This window comes from Juglans microcarpa x Juglans regia, chromosome 2D (genome assembly GCF_004785595.1).
Source record: "Juglans microcarpa x Juglans regia isolate MS1-56 chromosome 2D, Jm3101_v1.0, whole genome shotgun sequence".
NCBI lineage: Eukaryota > Viridiplantae > Streptophyta > Magnoliopsida > Fagales > Juglandaceae > Juglans > Juglans microcarpa x Juglans regia.
In genome coordinates, this window is record NC_054596.1 from 42170007 (window position 1) to 42188811 (window position 18805).

Consider the following 18805-nt stretch of genomic DNA (forward strand, 5'->3'; position numbering starts at 1 on the left):
AGCAAAGATCAACTTAGTAAGATCCTCAACTCAGTATGGACAAAGTGATATTATGAACATACAAGCATCAGCCTTTCATTAAAGGAACAACTAAGAAATGTGAGAATGTGATTGAAAAGAGAAAGAGAAACACAAATGGTCCACTGTCCAGAACTGCTCAACAAAAATTCATAAGGAGTCAGGACAATAGTTAAGATGCTCTTTACTGCAGTTAAATCCCATTGAATTCAAAAGAATAATTTGCATTTTTGTGAAAACAGGGAAAGGCTAGAAGAATTGGGAAATAGAATGTGGCATTAAGTTTTAACTTTAAATAGAAATTCTCAAACCAAGTAATTCATAATAAACAACAATATAGAGTGGTGTTTCCAACGTTAAAATTTTTGCTAAAACAGTAATAATTCTAAGACCCTTCAAATTTTGGAGAATTAACTAAAATGTAAGCAACAAAAGTTAAAATCTATATGTAAAACTAAAAAAGTGGAAGAAAAAATTTAATAAAAGATGAAAGGGTTGTTACATTAAGATATGCTTTAGCTTCCGCAAAAATTAGTTGTAGACCGCGAGAGATAATAGTAAAGCTCAAGTTATGTTCTGCATGTTGCTTTGGGTATGTCATCATATAAATCTGATGAACATGGCTTTTGCCAACTCGTTTGTTTTCCTTTAAAGGCATTATTCCTTGCGTAAGAAAATAAAATTGTTAGTGATTTTTTTTCCAATCAAAGAAACAGAGAAAAAACACACGCAATATTAAAAACTTCCGGTTATAAACGAGAAAGTATTTCTCATGCCTTTGAGTTGGCATAGAAAATTTGTTATACATTGACGTTGTAATTGTATGCAATGAGGACTGCGTACGTTATTATCATTATTCTTGATGCTTTCAAGGAAAACGAACGGAGACAAAATGTTCAATGCGTAGCAGTCATGACCATTACTCAGGCTAGGATTTTTTTCAATTTTACTAGCAAAGTATTACTGCGCATCAATAACTCAAGATAGGCATTCAACTTCCTACACCAAAGGTCTCCCACACAAATTTAGTATCTTATAAGCCAAAAGAATTAAACTTATAATTACAAGGCAGTGTCTCAACCATAACTTAGAAATACCTGCTTTATTACACGTCGCGCAGACAATAAGAACAGCAAAATTGTGGCAGTGATCAAAGTTCCCTTTCCAGAATAAATAAATAAACAAAAGCAACTTTAGTTGCAAATGACTAAGAACACACGGCAAGTACATGTGAAAACCTTTACCAATTCCTAGTCCCGTGCAGTGTTAACAGTTGATGTTCCCCGATAATCGAACCCCATTTTGGTTTAAAATTTGTCACAACCCCGGACAGCATATAAAGTAAGTAACCGACCAAGTAAATTGATGATACTTAATGCGGATTATTAAGATAAAATACCGGAGATTTTGTGTGAAACTGATACCACTGGCGTTTTTGGTCCGCCAAGATTTCAGGATTGAAACTGCGCTTGCAATCTTCTCCACGAGAATTGCTACCCCATTTCCAAGCCTTCTGCATATGGCTCTTCAGTCTCTGCAAGCTATTATTACATCTGGGAGCTGTAGTCACATTTTCACTTTGACTGCGTCGGTATCCCTGCCCCAGCACAGGTGGTGGGAAGCTCGAATTACCTGAGTACACATTATGCAGCGGTTCACCTGCCACTCTAAAAGCCTCCTCGGAAATACTCTGCAATACCAACATCTGTGATGAAGGCAGCTCATCTTGCACTTCGGCATCTTCCTTTGTATCCATTTTTAAACACCTAGCTCATCTTGTTACGCTCATTCCACGAATATATCACACCTTCAATCCATTGCAATAGACAACCCAAAGACCAGCATAACACTAACACCAGTTCATCGAACTTGACTGATTCCACGAGATATCGACCAAATTAACCAGACCCAAATGAGAAAAAAACACCAAATCTCACATGGGTACGCTTTATTTCTTCGTGATCGTCAACTTAATGACTACCCAAATCCAGAAAATATTCGGAAACGCTCAAGATATCCAGAAAGTCGTCACTTTGACACGGCACATATGTGGACTCAAACTAGTTGATGCAGGTAGTCGAAAGCCGGTTAGCACAAAAACAAAAACAGAGGAAGTTTCAATACAAACACAATAATACAGACATTAACAGAGAAAATCCAAACATTAGAAGTTCACTATCTATCATAATGTTTGAAAGACATAAAATATATAACTGAAGGGACACTAATGACGTAGAATAAAGATTAAAATATGCATAAATACCAGGATCTGAATATAGACCAAAATAAGAACAAGAAGATATTTGAAAAATTCTGAGTACCACTTGAGAGAGAGAAGGGTTCTCCCAAAGAGAAGAGGGAAGTTAAGAGATGTGAGGAGGAGAAAAAACGATGAGCAAGTATGGCTTTGAAAGAAGAAAGGAAAAGACGACAACACAGGTAGGTAATGAAATAGAGCAGCGAGAGAGAGAGAGAGAGATACGAGGGACGTGACCTCCCCTTGTTCCTGATAAAATTGACCTTTCTTTTCTAACTTTCCTCTATGTCCAACTAATTAAGACCATTAATTAATATTCTCCCAAATTAATACCAACTAAAGAACTTTTATGCTGCAACTCTTTACAAGGCTACCTGGTTAAAGGTATTCTCCCAAGATCTTCATGGAAAAAAGCTCCAAGAAAAGGAAAGAAAAATGAAAGACATCCATATAAAATTTTGAGAAAAGAAAATGTAAAATCGTAAAAATGTTATTCAAGAAATTGAACTTGATTGAATTTTAATAAAAAATATATATATATATATATATATGTATCCAAAGTGTTGGCAAAAATGCAATAAATTAGATAAAATATATCATAAAAATAAATTCATAGCTTGACGTGACTTTATGCTATATATTAAATTTATTTTAAAATAAAAATAATTTTACAATATAACGAACAATATTAAGTCACGTCAATTTTTAAATTTATTTTATAAAATTTTTATGTGATAAATGAATTATCTTACCTTAGTACTCGCCTTAAATCCCAAAATATGTTGATTTCACTTAAAACAATCAAATTCCATACACAAATTAATTACAAAAAAAAAAAAAAATCCTCATTGCTAAAAGAACATTTCATTACTTTTAAATCACATTTTAATTCTTACTCAATACATCAAAAATGTAAATAAAATCACCAACTTTCAATTCGAAAATTTCGAACCAATATTAGATATGGATTTAAAAATAATTAAACACTAATATTTATAGCATAAATCCTAATATTACTAAATTTATGAAGAAATCATTGACCAGTGCCTTACAAAAAATAATGAGTAATGTTACATGTATTTACATTTTTTTTTTACAATTTTATTTACAAAACTTATTTTGTTAGTTTTCTTTTGAAATTCAATTTTTAAATTTTAAATTTCATAATTTTGAGCATATCGATAACTGATATGTAGAAAAATAAGTTTTTTGTAAGTTTTTTTTAAATACATTTAATATTTTTCAAAAATAATAAATCACATCGAGATTTGAACAGCATACATATATAAGTAATTTGCTCAAGCTTTTGTATTAAGTATACAATCGCTTTACGTGCTTGTGAGGCAATTACATTGGAAATGATTTTCTACGCATGCATATATAAATATTATAATATTTACGCTATATCTTTTCGAATTGAATCAACGTACGTATTCGGGTATATAATTAAATAGCTTAAAACATGAAATTTTAAAATTAATGTTGAACAAAAGACAATATTGATTATTCCAGCATCCCTTTTCATGCAATTAGCTAGGTATGAATTGGTGCATGTTTGACTTTGAATTTAGAAGCTTAAAAATACTTTTAATAGTCTAAAAGCTCTTTTAAAAGAAAAAATTAATATGTTTAATAATTTTTTATAAAAAGTGCTTTAAGCATCTACAAAAATTTAAAAATCTATTTTTGAAAAAGACACTAAATTAAAACTTTTGTTGAGAAGCTAGTGTAAATAATGCTACATTTTTTAAAAACTACCATAGTTAATTTTAAAAGCACTTTAGTTATAGGTTTACCCGATATTAAATAACTTTTTAATAGTAGAATGTTTTAAGTTGTATTTGGATATTGAGGTATTCTTAGGTATTTTATGAATAATAGTAAAAAATTAATAATAAAATAATGAATAATAATAATAAATAATAATAAAATAATGAATAATCTAGTGAGGTATTCTGAGAATTTATAAGATATTCTCGGTACTCAAATTAGATCTTAATAAAACTCTACAATTAAAAACGTAACTACCACAATCCCCAGACACTTTAGAAATGCAAGTGATGTAGAAATCATTTGTTCTTTTTTTAAGCTTAAATATTAAAATTATGAGAAATATTTGAAGAAAAATCATCCGACAGAATGTCCTAACAAAGTACCCATGATCCTCACAATGATCAGCTCATGACTCAAGATCATATGGACATTAAAAAATACACAAAAAAAAACAAAAAACAAAGATTGAAAGTTGTTAATGCCAACCAATAAAAAAAATGTGTAAAATTTAACACAAATTAAGTCATGATCAACCTAGCTAGACTATAAGTGTGTGTATATATATATATATATACCAATTAATTAATTAATCTGCGCATGTCATTTACTAATGATAAGGAAATTCGTGGTGCACATGATCACATCTTGTCTCTGGTCTTCGAGTACTGAATTTGTTTTTTAAATAATAATAAATAACAGCAGAAGACGAAAATATATTTTAAATTTTCTACGTGTGTTGTGTTGACGTTTACTTGATGCAAGGGAGCTGAATCTTAAAGCATGGCTTGCGGGAATTTGCTTGTGCATGCACATGCATGCTTGCCAGCCAGTCGCCGTCCACCCCTTCTCCGCCGTTCCTTCTCCTCCTCTATTTTTTCCTTTGTCTAAACGTTAATTTAAACTAATCTTAAATCTTCTGCAAAGTGGCTCGCTCGCATGCATGCAGCAACTTCACGAGAAAGATTCTGTCGAACATGCACCAACTCCTGCATGTGCTAGCCAACATGTCATTGTACATTTATATATATATATATATAAATCATCCACCATTTATATGTTGTTTGCACGTAATGAATTTGTTAGAATTAAGCTCTTTCAATCTGCGTTTAAACAGCTAATTGGAATTGGGCTTAAAGCTAGCTGATCAATACAAAATGGGCAAAGCCCCATGGCCATAGCCATGAGTAAATACTATAAATGCCACGTGAAGATGAGTTTGGATAGTGGTCAGGCCGTTTGGAGAGTGTAATAAAATGAGATGAGTTAATATGGTTTGTGAATAGTAGTGAGATTATTAGTTGAAATACTGCGTTTGAATGTTGAAATGATAAAATATTATTAGAATATTATTTTTTAATATTATTATTATTATAGGATTTGAAAATGTTGAATTATTTATTATATTTTGTATTGAAATTTTAAAAAATTATAATGATGAGTTGAGATGGATTTAATAACCAAACTAATAAATGATATGGTGTTATTGAAAGGCCAATGCAACCGTTGGAGCCTTGAAGGAGGTTGCCTTCTAGTTAGATTTGGCCAACCTAATCCTTGTAGTTGTATACCCGAAGAAATCATAAAAAAATTGGGTGTAGGACATGCAAAGGAGTAGGAGGGTGAGTCTTTTTGCCCAAAAGAGGGATGGAAACTATCGAAAAGGACAACTTATTATAATTAAACAAATGTTGAATCGTTATGGTCATAGGTTGTGATTAATAAAGAAGAATGTAATCACTTGTTTCGATATTTTCTTTGGAGATTTTCAATTTGTCCCTATGTTTTCATTTGAGGAAAGTACAGAACATAAAAGATATCTACGATAAGAAAGCCTTGATCTTTGGTAGTCCCTAAGAGATACTCGCGCCAATAGGATGGAGTGGATCCGGAGTCAATCTCAAAGATCTGAGGTCAAAAAACTCGTCGATGCCTTGTGTGCAAGAATTGGATGTATCATTTTATGATGGTGCATAAATTGTATTTTTGAACCGGACTATATAGGTGTTGTGAGGGGAGAAAAGAATAAAAAAGTCAATACGGGCTTAACCACCAGGCCTAGCCCACCTAGATTATAAGTTAGGAGAAAAGAAGAGTCAGGAGGTAATGAGAGATGTGGGCTGTCAGGAGGTAACGTAGGTGCCAGAGGGGTCAGAAGGTAAGGTGGGTGTATGGGCCTATCAAGGGGGCGCGGCCATACACACAAAAGTTTGGCCTTACCTGCAGGGGTGCACGCGGGAAAAGGCAATCATATAAATAGAGGGGGCTCTCTCTTCTCCTTGGGGGTTTTTCTTCTTCTTATTTCAGAGTTCTTCTTCTCCAGAGAGAGTTTTTTCCTTCCTCGGCTTCTCCTTCGAAACCAGGTATGCAGGGAGCTCTAGTGAATGCCTCTTATCTAGTAAATTTATATTCAGTATCACCATTGTACAATAAGATATAAGAGACCATGAAAAACTGTAAACAAGAATATTATAGTGGAGTTTTCCTCTCCAAACCCCCATGGACTTAGGCCTAGTGTCGAATCACGTAAATCTTAGTGTCATCTCTCTTTACTTTCTCTGCACTTATTTTCCATTCACCTCCATGGATGTACGCACCACCGCTGTATAGCCGCTCCGGAACGTTGTCGAGGGCTCCAAACAACAAGGCCCAAGTCATCCCAGTGGACTGGGAAAGACTCTTTCTCCCCTTCCGGCCTGTTGAGCGATTTTTACAGCATCAACAGGTGTCATGTGTGTTCAGACAAAATATTTGATTAATATATACTACACTCCACCAAATATTCATGAGCATACAAATGGCCGGACCAAACACTAACAATTGAAAATTTTACATACCACGCAACTATCTAACTTTCATCCCACTACAATAAGGTGATATTGTCCATCAACCATTGAAGTTTCTTTTAAAGAATAAATGATGACTCAATGGTGATAAAGTATAATACTACATACCACATTATCATCGTATTTCTATAATATTATGTAAAATATGGCACTTGTATCATCATTTGATCTTCTTTTATTTTATTTTTTAAATAAAAATTCAAAAATTAATATGAATGCCACCTTATCGTAATGGAACGTGAGATAGGAGTCCAATATACATAATTTTTCATATTCTATTTCTTGTTGTTAACTGTACTTAGGCCTGTAACTCAATGACCTGAACTAGGGTTTGTACCCGACCCGAACCAAAATCAGTGAAAACTTGGCAAGACAAATGGATACCACAACTTTCAACTTTCAAAACTCAAACACCTGTGAGCAGATTGGATGAAGAAGCTAAAGTGAAAGAATTGATTGATAACTACACTAAGCAGTGGAATAGAACTTTGTTACAAGACTTGTTCTCTGAATCTGAAGTTGAGATGATCAACAAACTTCCTATAAGAAGTTGTGACAGCTCAAACAAATTAACATGGAGATGCACAACAGATGGTAAATACTCAATTAGAAGTGCATATCATATTCAAGAGAAAATAGTAGAGAGAAGAAAGGGGCAATCATCTGCTAATAGCTACAAAATAGAAATCTGGAACAAGATCTGGAAACTCAAAGTGCCAGATGCTATTAAGATGTTCTTATGAAGGGCAAGCCACAAAGCTCTACCTACTAAGATCAATTTTTTTAAAAGAAAAGTGGTGGATAATTCTTCTTGTCTAATTTGCATGGAAAGTCCTAAAAGTGTTGTGCATGCTGTGTGGAATTGCATGTCAGCACAAGATATTTGGAGTTTAAGTTCTAGAAGATTATAGAAATGCAGCACTAATGGAAACTTTTTCAGTGAAGTTTTGAATCTTCTATGTTCACACATGACTAATGAGGAAATTGAAGAGTTTGCAGTGACAACCGAACATATATGGAAAAGAATGAATACACGAGTTTTTTAAGGCAAATTCATACCTCCATGCTCTTTGGTGAATCATTCAAACTTTAGAAGATACTCTCCACAACCCCTTAAAAAGGCATGCAATGCATCTATGACAAATATCCACTAGTAAGCACCTCCCCCATATTACTACAAAATTAATTGGGATGCAGCTATCAACAAAGTTTAATACAAAGTGGGAATTGGAGTTATTGTAAGAGACTAGGATGGAAGGGTCATGACTACACTAAGATCTTCCCGGGAGTTATATCCCGATCCTCTCCTAAGTGAAGCCATTAATGCAATGATCAAAGCTTCTATTTTATGTACTGAGATGGGATTACAGAAAGTCATACTGGAAGGGGATGCATTGACAATGGTAAATGCTCTTAACGGATCTAAGGAGAGATGGAGTTCAATGGGGTTGATTATAAGAGATGCCAAGACAATGTTAAGTAAGGTGAACAATTGGATAGTTAGGCATGTTCCTAAGAATGTCAATATTGTGGCTCATACTTTAGCAGAGAGTGCATTAGGTCTCTCTGAGGAAAGCATTCACTTAGAGGATTATCCTCATTGTATTAATTCTTTGCTCTGAAGAGAATCAATAAAGAGAGTATTTTTCTCAAAAAAAAAAAAAAAAAACCTCATTGACGTGAAACAAGTTTAAATTATTTATGTAGTGTTGACATATTTCTAATTAATTATTAAATGAGTCAAAATGGGTGATACGTCACGATTCATTATCTAAATGGGTTGGGTTAGGATTTGAAAGTTTGACATATTTAACTTAATAGATTGGGTTCGGGTTGACCTATAGAGTCGGATATGTATAATTTGACACAACACGAATGCGACTCGAAAACACGAATTGCCACCCCTAGTGCTATCCTGCACGTGAGAACAAGTTCTCGTCATATATGTTTTAAGAAAATGATTGGTAAAAAAAAAAATTGAAAAGAGAAATGCTAGGCTTATAGAAAAAAAAAAATTATAAAACTAAAATTATAAATTAATGTAATTCAATATAAAAAATTAAAAATTAAATCTATTTTATAATAGAAAATTTATAATTTGACATATCTTATCAAAATATGTCAATTTATAAATTTATTTATTTTTTATAGATAAAAAATTTCTCAAAAAAATTTCATAATTTTTTCGTAGTTGGACCTATCTTTTGTTTTAAAATGATTGTATAGAGTTTATATATCTCTGACTTGTATTTCAATATATATATATATATATATATATCCTATAGATTACTATAAATTATAACGTTCAAAATAAAAGATTAATTTTGATTATAATTATTCGTATAAATATTTAAAAACAGTATCAATAAAACCCAAAACTCGTGTCTCTTTTTCTTTCAACAAAATTTTAAAAAGTTTAAACCATGGAAAATTAAGGCAATTTAAAGTGCTACAACAATGAAGAAATTTCATAAAAATAATTCATAAACTAAGATGACTTTATATGATACAATTTATTTTATTTTAAAAGTAAGTTTACAACTTAACGTAGTACATCAAAATATATTAATTTATAAATTTAATTTTATATAATCTCTTTATGATTAAAATATTTTTTAATTTAAATATAATTTAAACCAAAATCCACGTAATAAGAGTTTAGAATCAAGGAAATATTTAAGACATAAAAAAATTATATAAAAGTAAACATATAAATTAATGTGAGTTGATGTGATACGTCAGATTATAAAATTATTTTTATTATAAAGTAGATAATAAAATTAGATTAATTTATAAATTTATTTTATATAATCCGTTCGTGGACGGAGTTGTACGTTCTCGAGAAGCAAGGTCCGCGTTAAATTTATATGCTTATCAAAGGAAATACATCAACGACGAAAGTTTCCAAGGAAAAGATGACGAAGTTGAGAAGAATTAGAAAACGCGGTTTTTACGGCTGGGGGAGATGGGCTGCATGCTGTACAAAATGGGGTTCAAATAGAACAGAGAAGGCCCATCTAGGAACCCAAGTTTGAACTTTCGAAATATATGGATGGGCCCAAAGCTTCATAAGTGAGCATTGCCAGAGTCTTCTTTTACTCGGAGACGTTTAATTTTTGATTTTTCGTTTTTGTTTTCATCTCTCACAACACTCGCTCAGTCCATCCTTTGCCCCTTCGTCCAAATCGAAAACCCTAAAATCTGTCCACCAGAAAGAACGGCCCTAAGCCCCTCGAAACTCTAGATTTTTTCTTCCGAATTTTTCGTGCACAATTAGTACTTTCATGTTTATTCTTTTTGGTACTGTGAGATTTTCTCGGGAAATCTTTATCCACCCAAGAAAGCGCATGAGAAATTCGATTCTGTTTAGGAAAAGCTAGGTGGCGATTTTGTTTTTGGGAAGAATATTTTCAATGGATCCTATGCCCGTGATATTGGACATAAGCTCGGACGAGGAGATGGGTTTGAGCGAGCCCCAGGGCGGCGACGGCGACGGCGACGACTTCGATTGGATATCGAAGCTCTTTGACGGCGCTGATGATAAAGAGCCTGGCAATGATTCCGATGATGTTGTGGTGCTGGGAGAGTCCATCAACACCAACCGAAAGTCAAAGTCTTCCAAATCGACCATGGGGGATACGGACGATGATTGTGTGATTTTGGAGGGTGACCCGGACAATCCGATAGCGGTGGTGGACGATGCGGTGGGAGGGTCCGATGAATTGAATATAGTTGGGGAGAAGGGGCAGGTAACTGGTTGCCTGGAAACGTCATGGGAGTGTAAAAGAAAATAACATGCTTTCTTTTTCTAAATTCTTTTACTAGACTAACAACACGACATTCCATTCATTATTGGTGGGGTTTATTTAATTTTGAGAAAGGGAAGTTACTGTTTTTCTTTGTTTACCTGCTTCTTTGTTGCTGTAATTGAGTCTTAGCATGAACTTTTCAAATTACAGAGTTGCTGTTTCTGTTCTAATTAGGTTTTATTAAAATTGTTGTGATAGGTAACTTTTAGATTTGTAACAATGGACTCTATCAGAGGCCACTAATCTTTTGTCGTTTCTTTTTTCCATTTCGTTTACTAATTTCCTACTTGGGCGAGGAGTTATTTTAATTACTTAACAAATCGAGGAATAGGATGAAAAACGAGAGCAAGTGGAATTCATATTTTTTTTTTTTTTTTAAGTCAAGTGGAATTCATTTTAAACTAAGATACCTTACATGCGCGCATATCTGGGCGCAATTTAGACTGCTCAAGATAAATGCTTTTGAAAATGATCTGATCGAGTTCTGAAAGTGGTATTTTGTACTGTATTTATATTAACCCCCCCAACATGCTACGATAAGCTGGGAATATATATTCTTATTTTGAATATTTCACGGTCAGTAACTACCTGATTCTTATGCCATTGAGTAATATTTATGCCTGGACTGAATTAATAGTCAGATTAGGAATTTATGAAGGTTTTGGTTGTCTTTGGGGCGCATATTTGTTGGGCCATATTATCTTTAATTGTGTAAAGTGTATTTTTTTAGTTCTTTATATTTGCATGCCCATGACCTTGTTACTTCACAGTATTGTTCCCTACTTTCAGTAAGGTTCAGCATTAAAAGAAAAAAGAGTTAGGAAAAGCCATGCACCATGTCTCTGATGCCAACTAAATTTTATTTCCTTCTGTTGCAGATTGCATGCAGAGACTACCCTCATCCACGTCATCATTGTGCCAAATATCCTTTTAGTTCTACACCCCATGAAAGGCACTGTGAACAGGTTAGCTCACTCTTTAAGCTTTGGCACCTATAAAAGATAGCACTTGTTTAGTCTGATGTTTGTGTTCTGCCATCTTGATTGCTGCCCATGCTGAAATGCAGTGCCATTGTTACATCTGTGAATCTCTTGCGCCATGTCTACATTGGGTCACAGGCATCTCTAATGTTGATCATTGTCATGCAACCGATAAAGAGGAGATCTGGAAGATAAAGAGAAAAAGCTTCAAGCTGGGGGGAAGTGCTCCATTACCAGGTATCAAGTCTTCTGATGCTTCGCTGCCTGCAGCGCTTGCCCAACTACAGGCTCAACTACTCGACAATATTCCATTGGCACCCAACCCCATGCCTCAAAATCAGGTCTCTCGGCCAAATATAATCCGTGCTTGCTCCAAAGTCGCCAGTTATGCTGTGCCAAATATCATAGGGCAAGGTAGAAGTCAACAACCAGCATCTGTTTTGGTGAAAACTCGAACTCACCCTCGCTTGGTATCACCACATTTGCTTGGTGTGCGTAATAGTGTCATCCAAAGGGACCGAGCTATGACCGTTGGCAATGCGGGCCCAGGATTTGTCCCTTCCCATACAATGTTTAAAAAGACAGGAGCTGTGAGGGGTGCCTTGCCAATGCATCCTTCTGTTTATAGTTCATCAGACAACGTTAATCGTGTCCATGCAGCACTCCATACCATAAATGCTACACCAACGGCAGTGGCAAATGACAGAAACCTTGTTAGGTGGCCAAATGTTCATCCTAGCTTAAACTTGGAGTCATATGGCCCTCAGGATTTCTCTCAGCCCAACGTGGGCGGCTTTGTAACTCACATTGTATCTTCCCAACCACAAACAGATAGTCAGTCCATTGCTCAATCAAATGATGGCAAAAATTTTTGTCAGCATGTGTATCAAAGCCAAAATGCTAGCCAAGGCATTTATCAAAAAGAGAATCAGCCTCTAAACGCCAGCCAAAATATCTGGCAGCATGGGAGTCAAAGTCTAGTTGCCACAGATGCGGGTTTTTCAGATTTTAGTTTTAGTTGGCCTATCAATTCTTGTCAAAGCAATCAACATCTTATAAATGAAGATTCTCAAGTCCATGGCGGAGGATCTGTGTGTGAGCCATATCCTGTTGAGGAGTCTAATTCCCAGTTTATGGAAAGCACTTGCCGCGGTCGAAGCACTCAACGACCTGAGTATTTTGGAAGTGCAAATCTCAGTCAAAACAATCAAGAACCTCCAGTTGACAGTTCTCGACTTGAAAATACAGGGTCTCTATGTGAGCCATCTACTGTAAAGGAGGCTAATTGCCAATTTTCTGGAAACCTTAATTCCAATACAGTGGACTTTTCATTTGATGACTGGTTCATGGAAAACCAGCCAGTTCCGGTGGTGTCAGGTGGTTCTGTGCCATCTGAACTGAATCTCTATTCTCCTGAGACTTCCTCTATCGACGCCGGTATGCTTTTGTTTGATTTTGAAACCTCCTGGAATGGTCTTGCACATGCCTAGCCTATTATAACTAGGGTTTAAAAGTTTGAGAGTTTTGGCGGTGTACAGTCATTTTAAACTGAAGTGCACAAAAAGTGCCTGTTGGTTAAATAATGCTGCACAGGCTGGTAGATTTTGATAAATTATATTCTGAAATTGAAATCTCATATGTTAAGTTATATATCACGTCTGCATTGTTCTTTCCCCTTGAGTCTGCTTGGTGACTGGTTCAGAATATGCTAGATGATCTTTATAGTTGTTGAAGTTGGTCCCCGCAGATTCTTGTGCCAATATGAATTTTGCTTTGGTTTTCTGATAGATGACAGTGAATGAACTTGGTCTTGAAGGTAGAAATCGGATTACTACAACAGTATCCAGCAATCTCTGTGTACTAAATGGCCAGAACATCTGGAGCATCAAATGTGGGTGGCAATTTTCTGCTTTTATGTGTAAAGGCATGCCGTTCACCAGAAACGAGATTGAATGCTTGCAAATGTGTGTAACTGCGTGGTGCATATCTTCTTCTTCTTCTTCTTCTTTGTTTTTTTGTTTTTTTGTTTTTGGGTAGTCAGATTTTGATTGGTGCAAGTCGATGTTAACAAATTGCTGGCAATGTGGCTACTGGAGATGAAGGCTAGGGAGCACGTCTGGGAAATTTCCTTTCAGCCCAGCTTGAGAAAGGTGGGAGCAAATCCGTAATGTTTGCAATAATTGAGCTAATTTGCCCATTCAAGACAATTGTTTTTTTTTAAGAAGTTCTTTGAAGGGAAGTCATTCAACGATGATTGAACTAAAGCATCTTCATTAAAATTGGCGCAACTTACAATACAAACTTATCTAATATCTATCCCTCACGTTCCATTGATTTCTCTCTTCGAATTTCATCGCCTCCTTAAATCTCTTCTGGCATAGCATCTTTTAAGTTCAGGAGTTTTGTTAGTCGTAGCTTTTTTATTTTATTTCTAAATTCGATCTTCTTCCCCTCCCTCGAAAACGACATTCTTTTGGCGTGTACCAATATTTTGTTGTAAACAACACGTAGCCAGATCTTATAACACTAGTATTCATCCTAGCCGAATGGTAGAGACATCAATATGTTTACTAAATCCCGGGTACACCTCTCTCGGTAATTCAATGGAAATTCTGCTACTCCTAGCTTTATGCATGGGTCCTCAACTTTGGAAAATTTCTCCATTTGATAGATCTCAAGTGTGGAGTCATGAATTTAAAGACATCGGACACGTTTTAAAACTTCTACATCGTGGTGATCTTGAAGATTAAGGGTCCGTTTGTTTTCAGAGATGAGATGAGACGAGATGAGATTAAAGTTAAAAAGTTGAATAAAATAATATTAGAATATATTTTTTAATATTATTTTTGTTTTGAAATTTAAAAAAGTTGAATTTTTTATTTTATTTTTTGTGAGAATTTGATAAAGTTGTAATGATGAGGTGATATGAGATGAGATGAGATGAGATGTTTTTCAAAAACAAACAAGGCTTTTAATTAAATTAGTATTCAACGGTGTAAGAGTTTTTGGATCAATAATAATACACCAACACTACTTAAGAGATTGGCAGAGACATCATTTATTTAAGAGAAAATGAGAGGAGAGAGAGAGGACCTCCTCCGCTGTTTCCCGATATTTGCAACGACATGTAGCACATCTGCTACTTTTCTTGGGGAATATTGGTTTGGAGAAGACTGTAGAGAACTCAGCGCCGTTTCTAGTTTCTTCTTTGCCAATGGAACCGAGAGTCCTATAATCCTCTCTCTCTCTCTCTCGTACTCGTACAAAGCAGGAATGGCCCTGTGGATGGAAACGGGTTCAGAGCCCATCACCGAATCCGAGAAAGCGGACCTTGAAGCTATCGCCGCCCTCAAACACTCTGCTGCCCTTGAACTCAAGGTCTCTCTCTCTCTCTCTCTCTCTCTCTATATATATATATATATAAGTCGTGATTTATGAAAGTTCAGTGTTTGGAGGATTCGTTGGTATCGTTTGGTTTTGTGGATCCTTTATCGCTACCGTTTTGCTTAAGCAACGGTCATTTGCTTGAATACGGGTATAATTCTGCACATCTAATTATTTCAACAAATGAGCTTGAGCTGAAAGTAGTATTAGTTCTAATGTCTTTCAAGGTGAGCGAGGCTTACACTACACTTTGAAGTGCTTAATTGCCTACGTGAGACTATTATAGGAGGGATCGTCTGCATTTTAGTTTGGTAGGGATGCCCGAGGACGGTTCTTAGAATGATGTGTTTCTTTTTGTAAGAAGAAATCATCATAGGCATTATACTATGCTCAACGAAGATTATGCGAATAATCATTTTATTTTTTTCTTTTGGTGGTTTGATTGATTTATAGGAAAAGGGTAACCAGTATGTGAAGATGGGTAAAAAACACTACGCTGATGCTATTGATTGTTACACGAGGGCAATTGATCAGAAGGTCCTGAGCGACTCCGAACACTCGGTTCTCTTCTCGAATAGAGCCCATGTGAATTTGTTGCTAGGAAATTACAGACGTGCTCTCATGGATGCTGAGGAGGCAGTTAAGCTTCTCCCGACAAATGTCAAGGTTCTAATTTCATGTTTATGTTCTCAGCTAGACGTCATTTGCTCTGACTTCTCATGTATGGGAACTTTCTCATGGTTCTTTGGTTTGATAATGTTTTAAAGCGTTATGGATTTTGGTTAGGCACTTTATCGAGCTGCCAAAGCGTCTCTGTCATTGAACTTGTTGGATAAAGCAAAATCATTTTGTGAGAATGGAATTGAACTTGACCCAAGCAATGAAGAACTAAAGAAGCTTGCTAAGCAGATTGACATACAGAGGCTGGAACATGAACAGCGGGAGGCTCTAGTTTCCAGGGATATTGCTGGGGCTAAGGTTTGATGCTATGCTATTCACGGGGAAAAAAAATCTTTCTTTAATACCTCGAGGCTCATATTTCCCTTTTTTCCTCTCCTGAAACTTTGCAGGACCTTGTTTCTGCAATGGAAGATAGGGGCTTCAAGATTGGAAAGGCAATATTTCGAGAACTTACTGGATTAAGAAAGCCTGCATTAGATAAAAATAATATTGTCCACTGGCCAGTTCTTCTTCTGTATGCGGAGGTTATGTCCAGTGACTTTATCAAGGACTTCTGCGAGACTGACATGTTTTCTGTTCATCTTGACATGATATCCTTTTAGTAGAAGATTGCCTTATATACCATACCTTCCTTTTCTTTTTCCTATTTTTTTTCTTTTTTTCTTTTTTTTTTTTGGGGGGGGGGGGGTGTTTCTGACATATTAATTTACTGTTGTTAGTGTCAGGGTTGTGAATTTTGCATATGGCATACAATGTCCCTGCACTGCTGTGCTTTATGGATCTCCTTAGCTTTTAAACATGTTTTCAGAAAGTTGCCCACCTTTGCCATGGGACAAAGAGAACAATTACACCCGTGAATCTATTGAGTTATACTACGAGGTAGGCAGCTGAATGTGATTCTTATTTCAGTCACTATTGTTCTGTTTCGACAATTTAATAACTAACTTATTCCTTTTTAATAGTTTCCTTTTGAAGACTTGCAAGTATTGTATGACATTGAACTTATAGCGAACAAGTAAATTTTTCATGATAACATTTTTTTTCATGAGATCCCTCCAACAATATCAATTGTTTAGGATAATTTTGCATAGAAGCCCTTTAAGAAATAATTCTGTCTTAAATGGTGCCACCATCTTTATACTTATCAAAAAGCTTCATTTCCATTTGCTTACTACTGATTCACCAGGCTGGTTCTGGAGTTTGTCTATCAAAGTCAAAACTTCTCCATTATCTCCTGGAGGGAACTGCAGCTTCTCATGTAGAAAGCATTAATGGAGAAGAGAAGGATGCAATTGAGGATTCTAATCATGAGATCTCTGCAGGTAGGATGGTTTATTATCTCCCTTATCCGGATTCCATGCCAAATAATGTATTTCTCCTCCATTTTCCCTTACTATAAGTGGTTTGATTATCATGTGTTTAAACATGATATTACATGTTGGAGGATGTTGAATTCTGAAATTGGAGAAACATCAGTCGAGCATGTACTTGCCTTCATGTTTTTAAGGAGCTATTTTGTTGGCAACCTTTGATTATGAAAGATGTAGCTTCATCTTTTTTTAAACAGGTATAGGTGCAGCTACAAATGATTTTCTGTTTGTGGATCAAACCACTTGTGGCTTACTGATACTGACGTCTTTGAGTCAATATGATAACTTCAAAATGTCACGTAAAGTTCATTGGAAGTTTGATGACAAGTCACGAGTTTCTCTCCTATGATTATGAACTTTGGAAATATATGAATAACTCAATTTGGTAAACTCGTTCAATTATGTTTTTTGGTTCAATTGATTATTTTCTCTGTCTATTTTCTTTATCTTCACCGAAATTCCTACCAGAGATGGTTTTTATATGGCTGGTCTGGTAGAGTGCAGCATTAAATCTTTGCACACCTTCAAGACACCCCAAAAATTAGTATGAACAAAAAGTGCGAGTACACACATACAGAAAAACAAAGTACACATACAGATGTGCTTATGCTCATGCAAGCTCCAGCCTGTTTCAAGACGGCTTTTGTCTTCTGGACAAGTGCTTTAAGCTCACCAAGCTTGAGCCCCTGGCATAATTGCAATTGTATTGATCATTACTGTAAGCAAGCAAGACATACAAGATAATGCCCAAAACTAAGTTCATGTAGATCTGTGATTTAGATCTCTTACTCAAGATGCTTATAGGAGTACGGGAGTACATATTATTGTTGCCAGTGTCAATACTTCCAATTACATATGTAGCACAGATAGAAAGCTTGTTTCTTTGCACCATTCAAATTTCAGACGTCACCTTTGTTCATCTTTTAATGCAAAATATTCTCACCTGTTCCCCGCGCCCCCGGCGATAACACATGCTTATGTAAGTCAACTCTGTGTTTAATGTTCCTCAGGAAATGGCTCTAAATGGGTAAGAGTAAACGAGAAAAGAACACTTCATGATGTTCTGAAAGAGCCAAATTTCATCATTCCTGGGATCCCAGGTATGTATTCTTCATTCTTATATTCCACAAATAAAATATCGAAACTAATGTTCACAATTGAAGGAATGTCTATTTCGTCTCTTTGATATTCTTGTTTTTACTGTTTGTGATGCAATATATGCAGTATTCTATGTTGTTTCAAAAAGCTCCAGATTCTATAAAGAGTTCAAAGCTGGGAAGTGGGCTCCTCCATCATGAATAAATAATTAAGGCGTTGAGAAGCATGGCTTGAAGGTTGGTAATGTTAAAACGAGTTAAACCAAGTATTCTTCGTGATACTTGGAGATGACTTGTGTTGCTTGTTCACGGCCCCCCTTTCCCTTTGAAGAAATAGCGTTTACCTTTGGACGCCATGTGCTGTTGCCATCATCTTCGTTGAAGACAAGACTTCTCTCGCTTTTTAAATAGTCTAGGTTGATTAAATTTAATGCATGTAACTTATAAAATATATATATATATATATATATATATATATTGTAATGCATGTACTCGAGATTTGAAGATAACCACGACTATTACAATTGGTCCTCCCGTTGGTCCATTATTCCAACCTACTTTATCAAAATCATATATATCCTATCAATTTGATA

At 35.3% G+C, this 18805-nt stretch overlaps 3 protein-coding genes across 19 annotated transcripts in view; 2 read left to right on the top strand and 1 right to left on the bottom strand.

Annotated features, from left to right (window-relative positions):
- Positions 1-2475, bottom strand: part of LOC121249895 — a 37479-nt gene extending 35004 nt beyond the window's left edge. For 6 of the 12 annotated variants that reach the window (XR_005937665.1, XM_041148746.1, XM_041148745.1 and 3 more), the window contains exon 1: positions 1418-2272. Coding sequence is in view for 10 of the 12 variants with exons in the window: in XM_041148746.1 (XP_041004680.1) it covers positions 1418-1774 (357 nt within the window). In the remaining 2 variants the exon portion in view is untranslated. The other 6 variants (XM_041148743.1, XM_041148740.1, XM_041148744.1 and 3 more) reach the window with 6 other exon arrangements.
- Positions 2476-9985: 7510 nt separating this feature from the next.
- On the top strand, positions 9986-13975 carry LOC121250353. 6 transcript variants are annotated; one of them, XM_041149466.1, is made up of 6 exons: positions 9986-10640; positions 11579-11665; positions 11767-13117; positions 13497-13644; positions 13783-13830; positions 13916-13975. In XM_041149466.1, exons 1-5 carry the CDS (start codon positions 10305-10307, stop codon positions 13823-13825), a joined length of 1965 nt encoding a protein of 654 aa, XP_041005400.1. In that variant the 5' UTR covers positions 9986-10304; the 3' UTR covers positions 13826-13830; positions 13916-13975. The 6 variants fall into 6 exon arrangements, 5 of the variants coding, with proteins under 5 accessions (XP_041005400.1, XP_041005399.1, XP_041005398.1 ...); XR_005937769.1 differs by having other exon boundaries at positions 13497-13830; XM_041149465.1 differs by having other exon boundaries at positions 13783-13924.
- A 747-nt stretch (positions 13976-14722) lies between these two features.
- On the top strand, positions 14723-18765 carry LOC121250355 (tetratricopeptide repeat protein 4 homolog). Its single transcript, XM_041149471.1, has 8 exons — positions 14723-15058; positions 15518-15730; positions 15851-16042; positions 16135-16335; positions 16544-16624; positions 16932-17067; positions 18126-18215; positions 18340-18765. The coding sequence occupies exons 1-8, from the start codon at positions 14753-14755 to the stop codon at positions 18411-18413; spliced, it is 1293 nt and encodes a 430-aa protein (XP_041005405.1). The 5' UTR covers positions 14723-14752; the 3' UTR covers positions 18414-18765.
- The last annotated feature ends 40 nt before the right edge of the window (positions 18766-18805 follow it).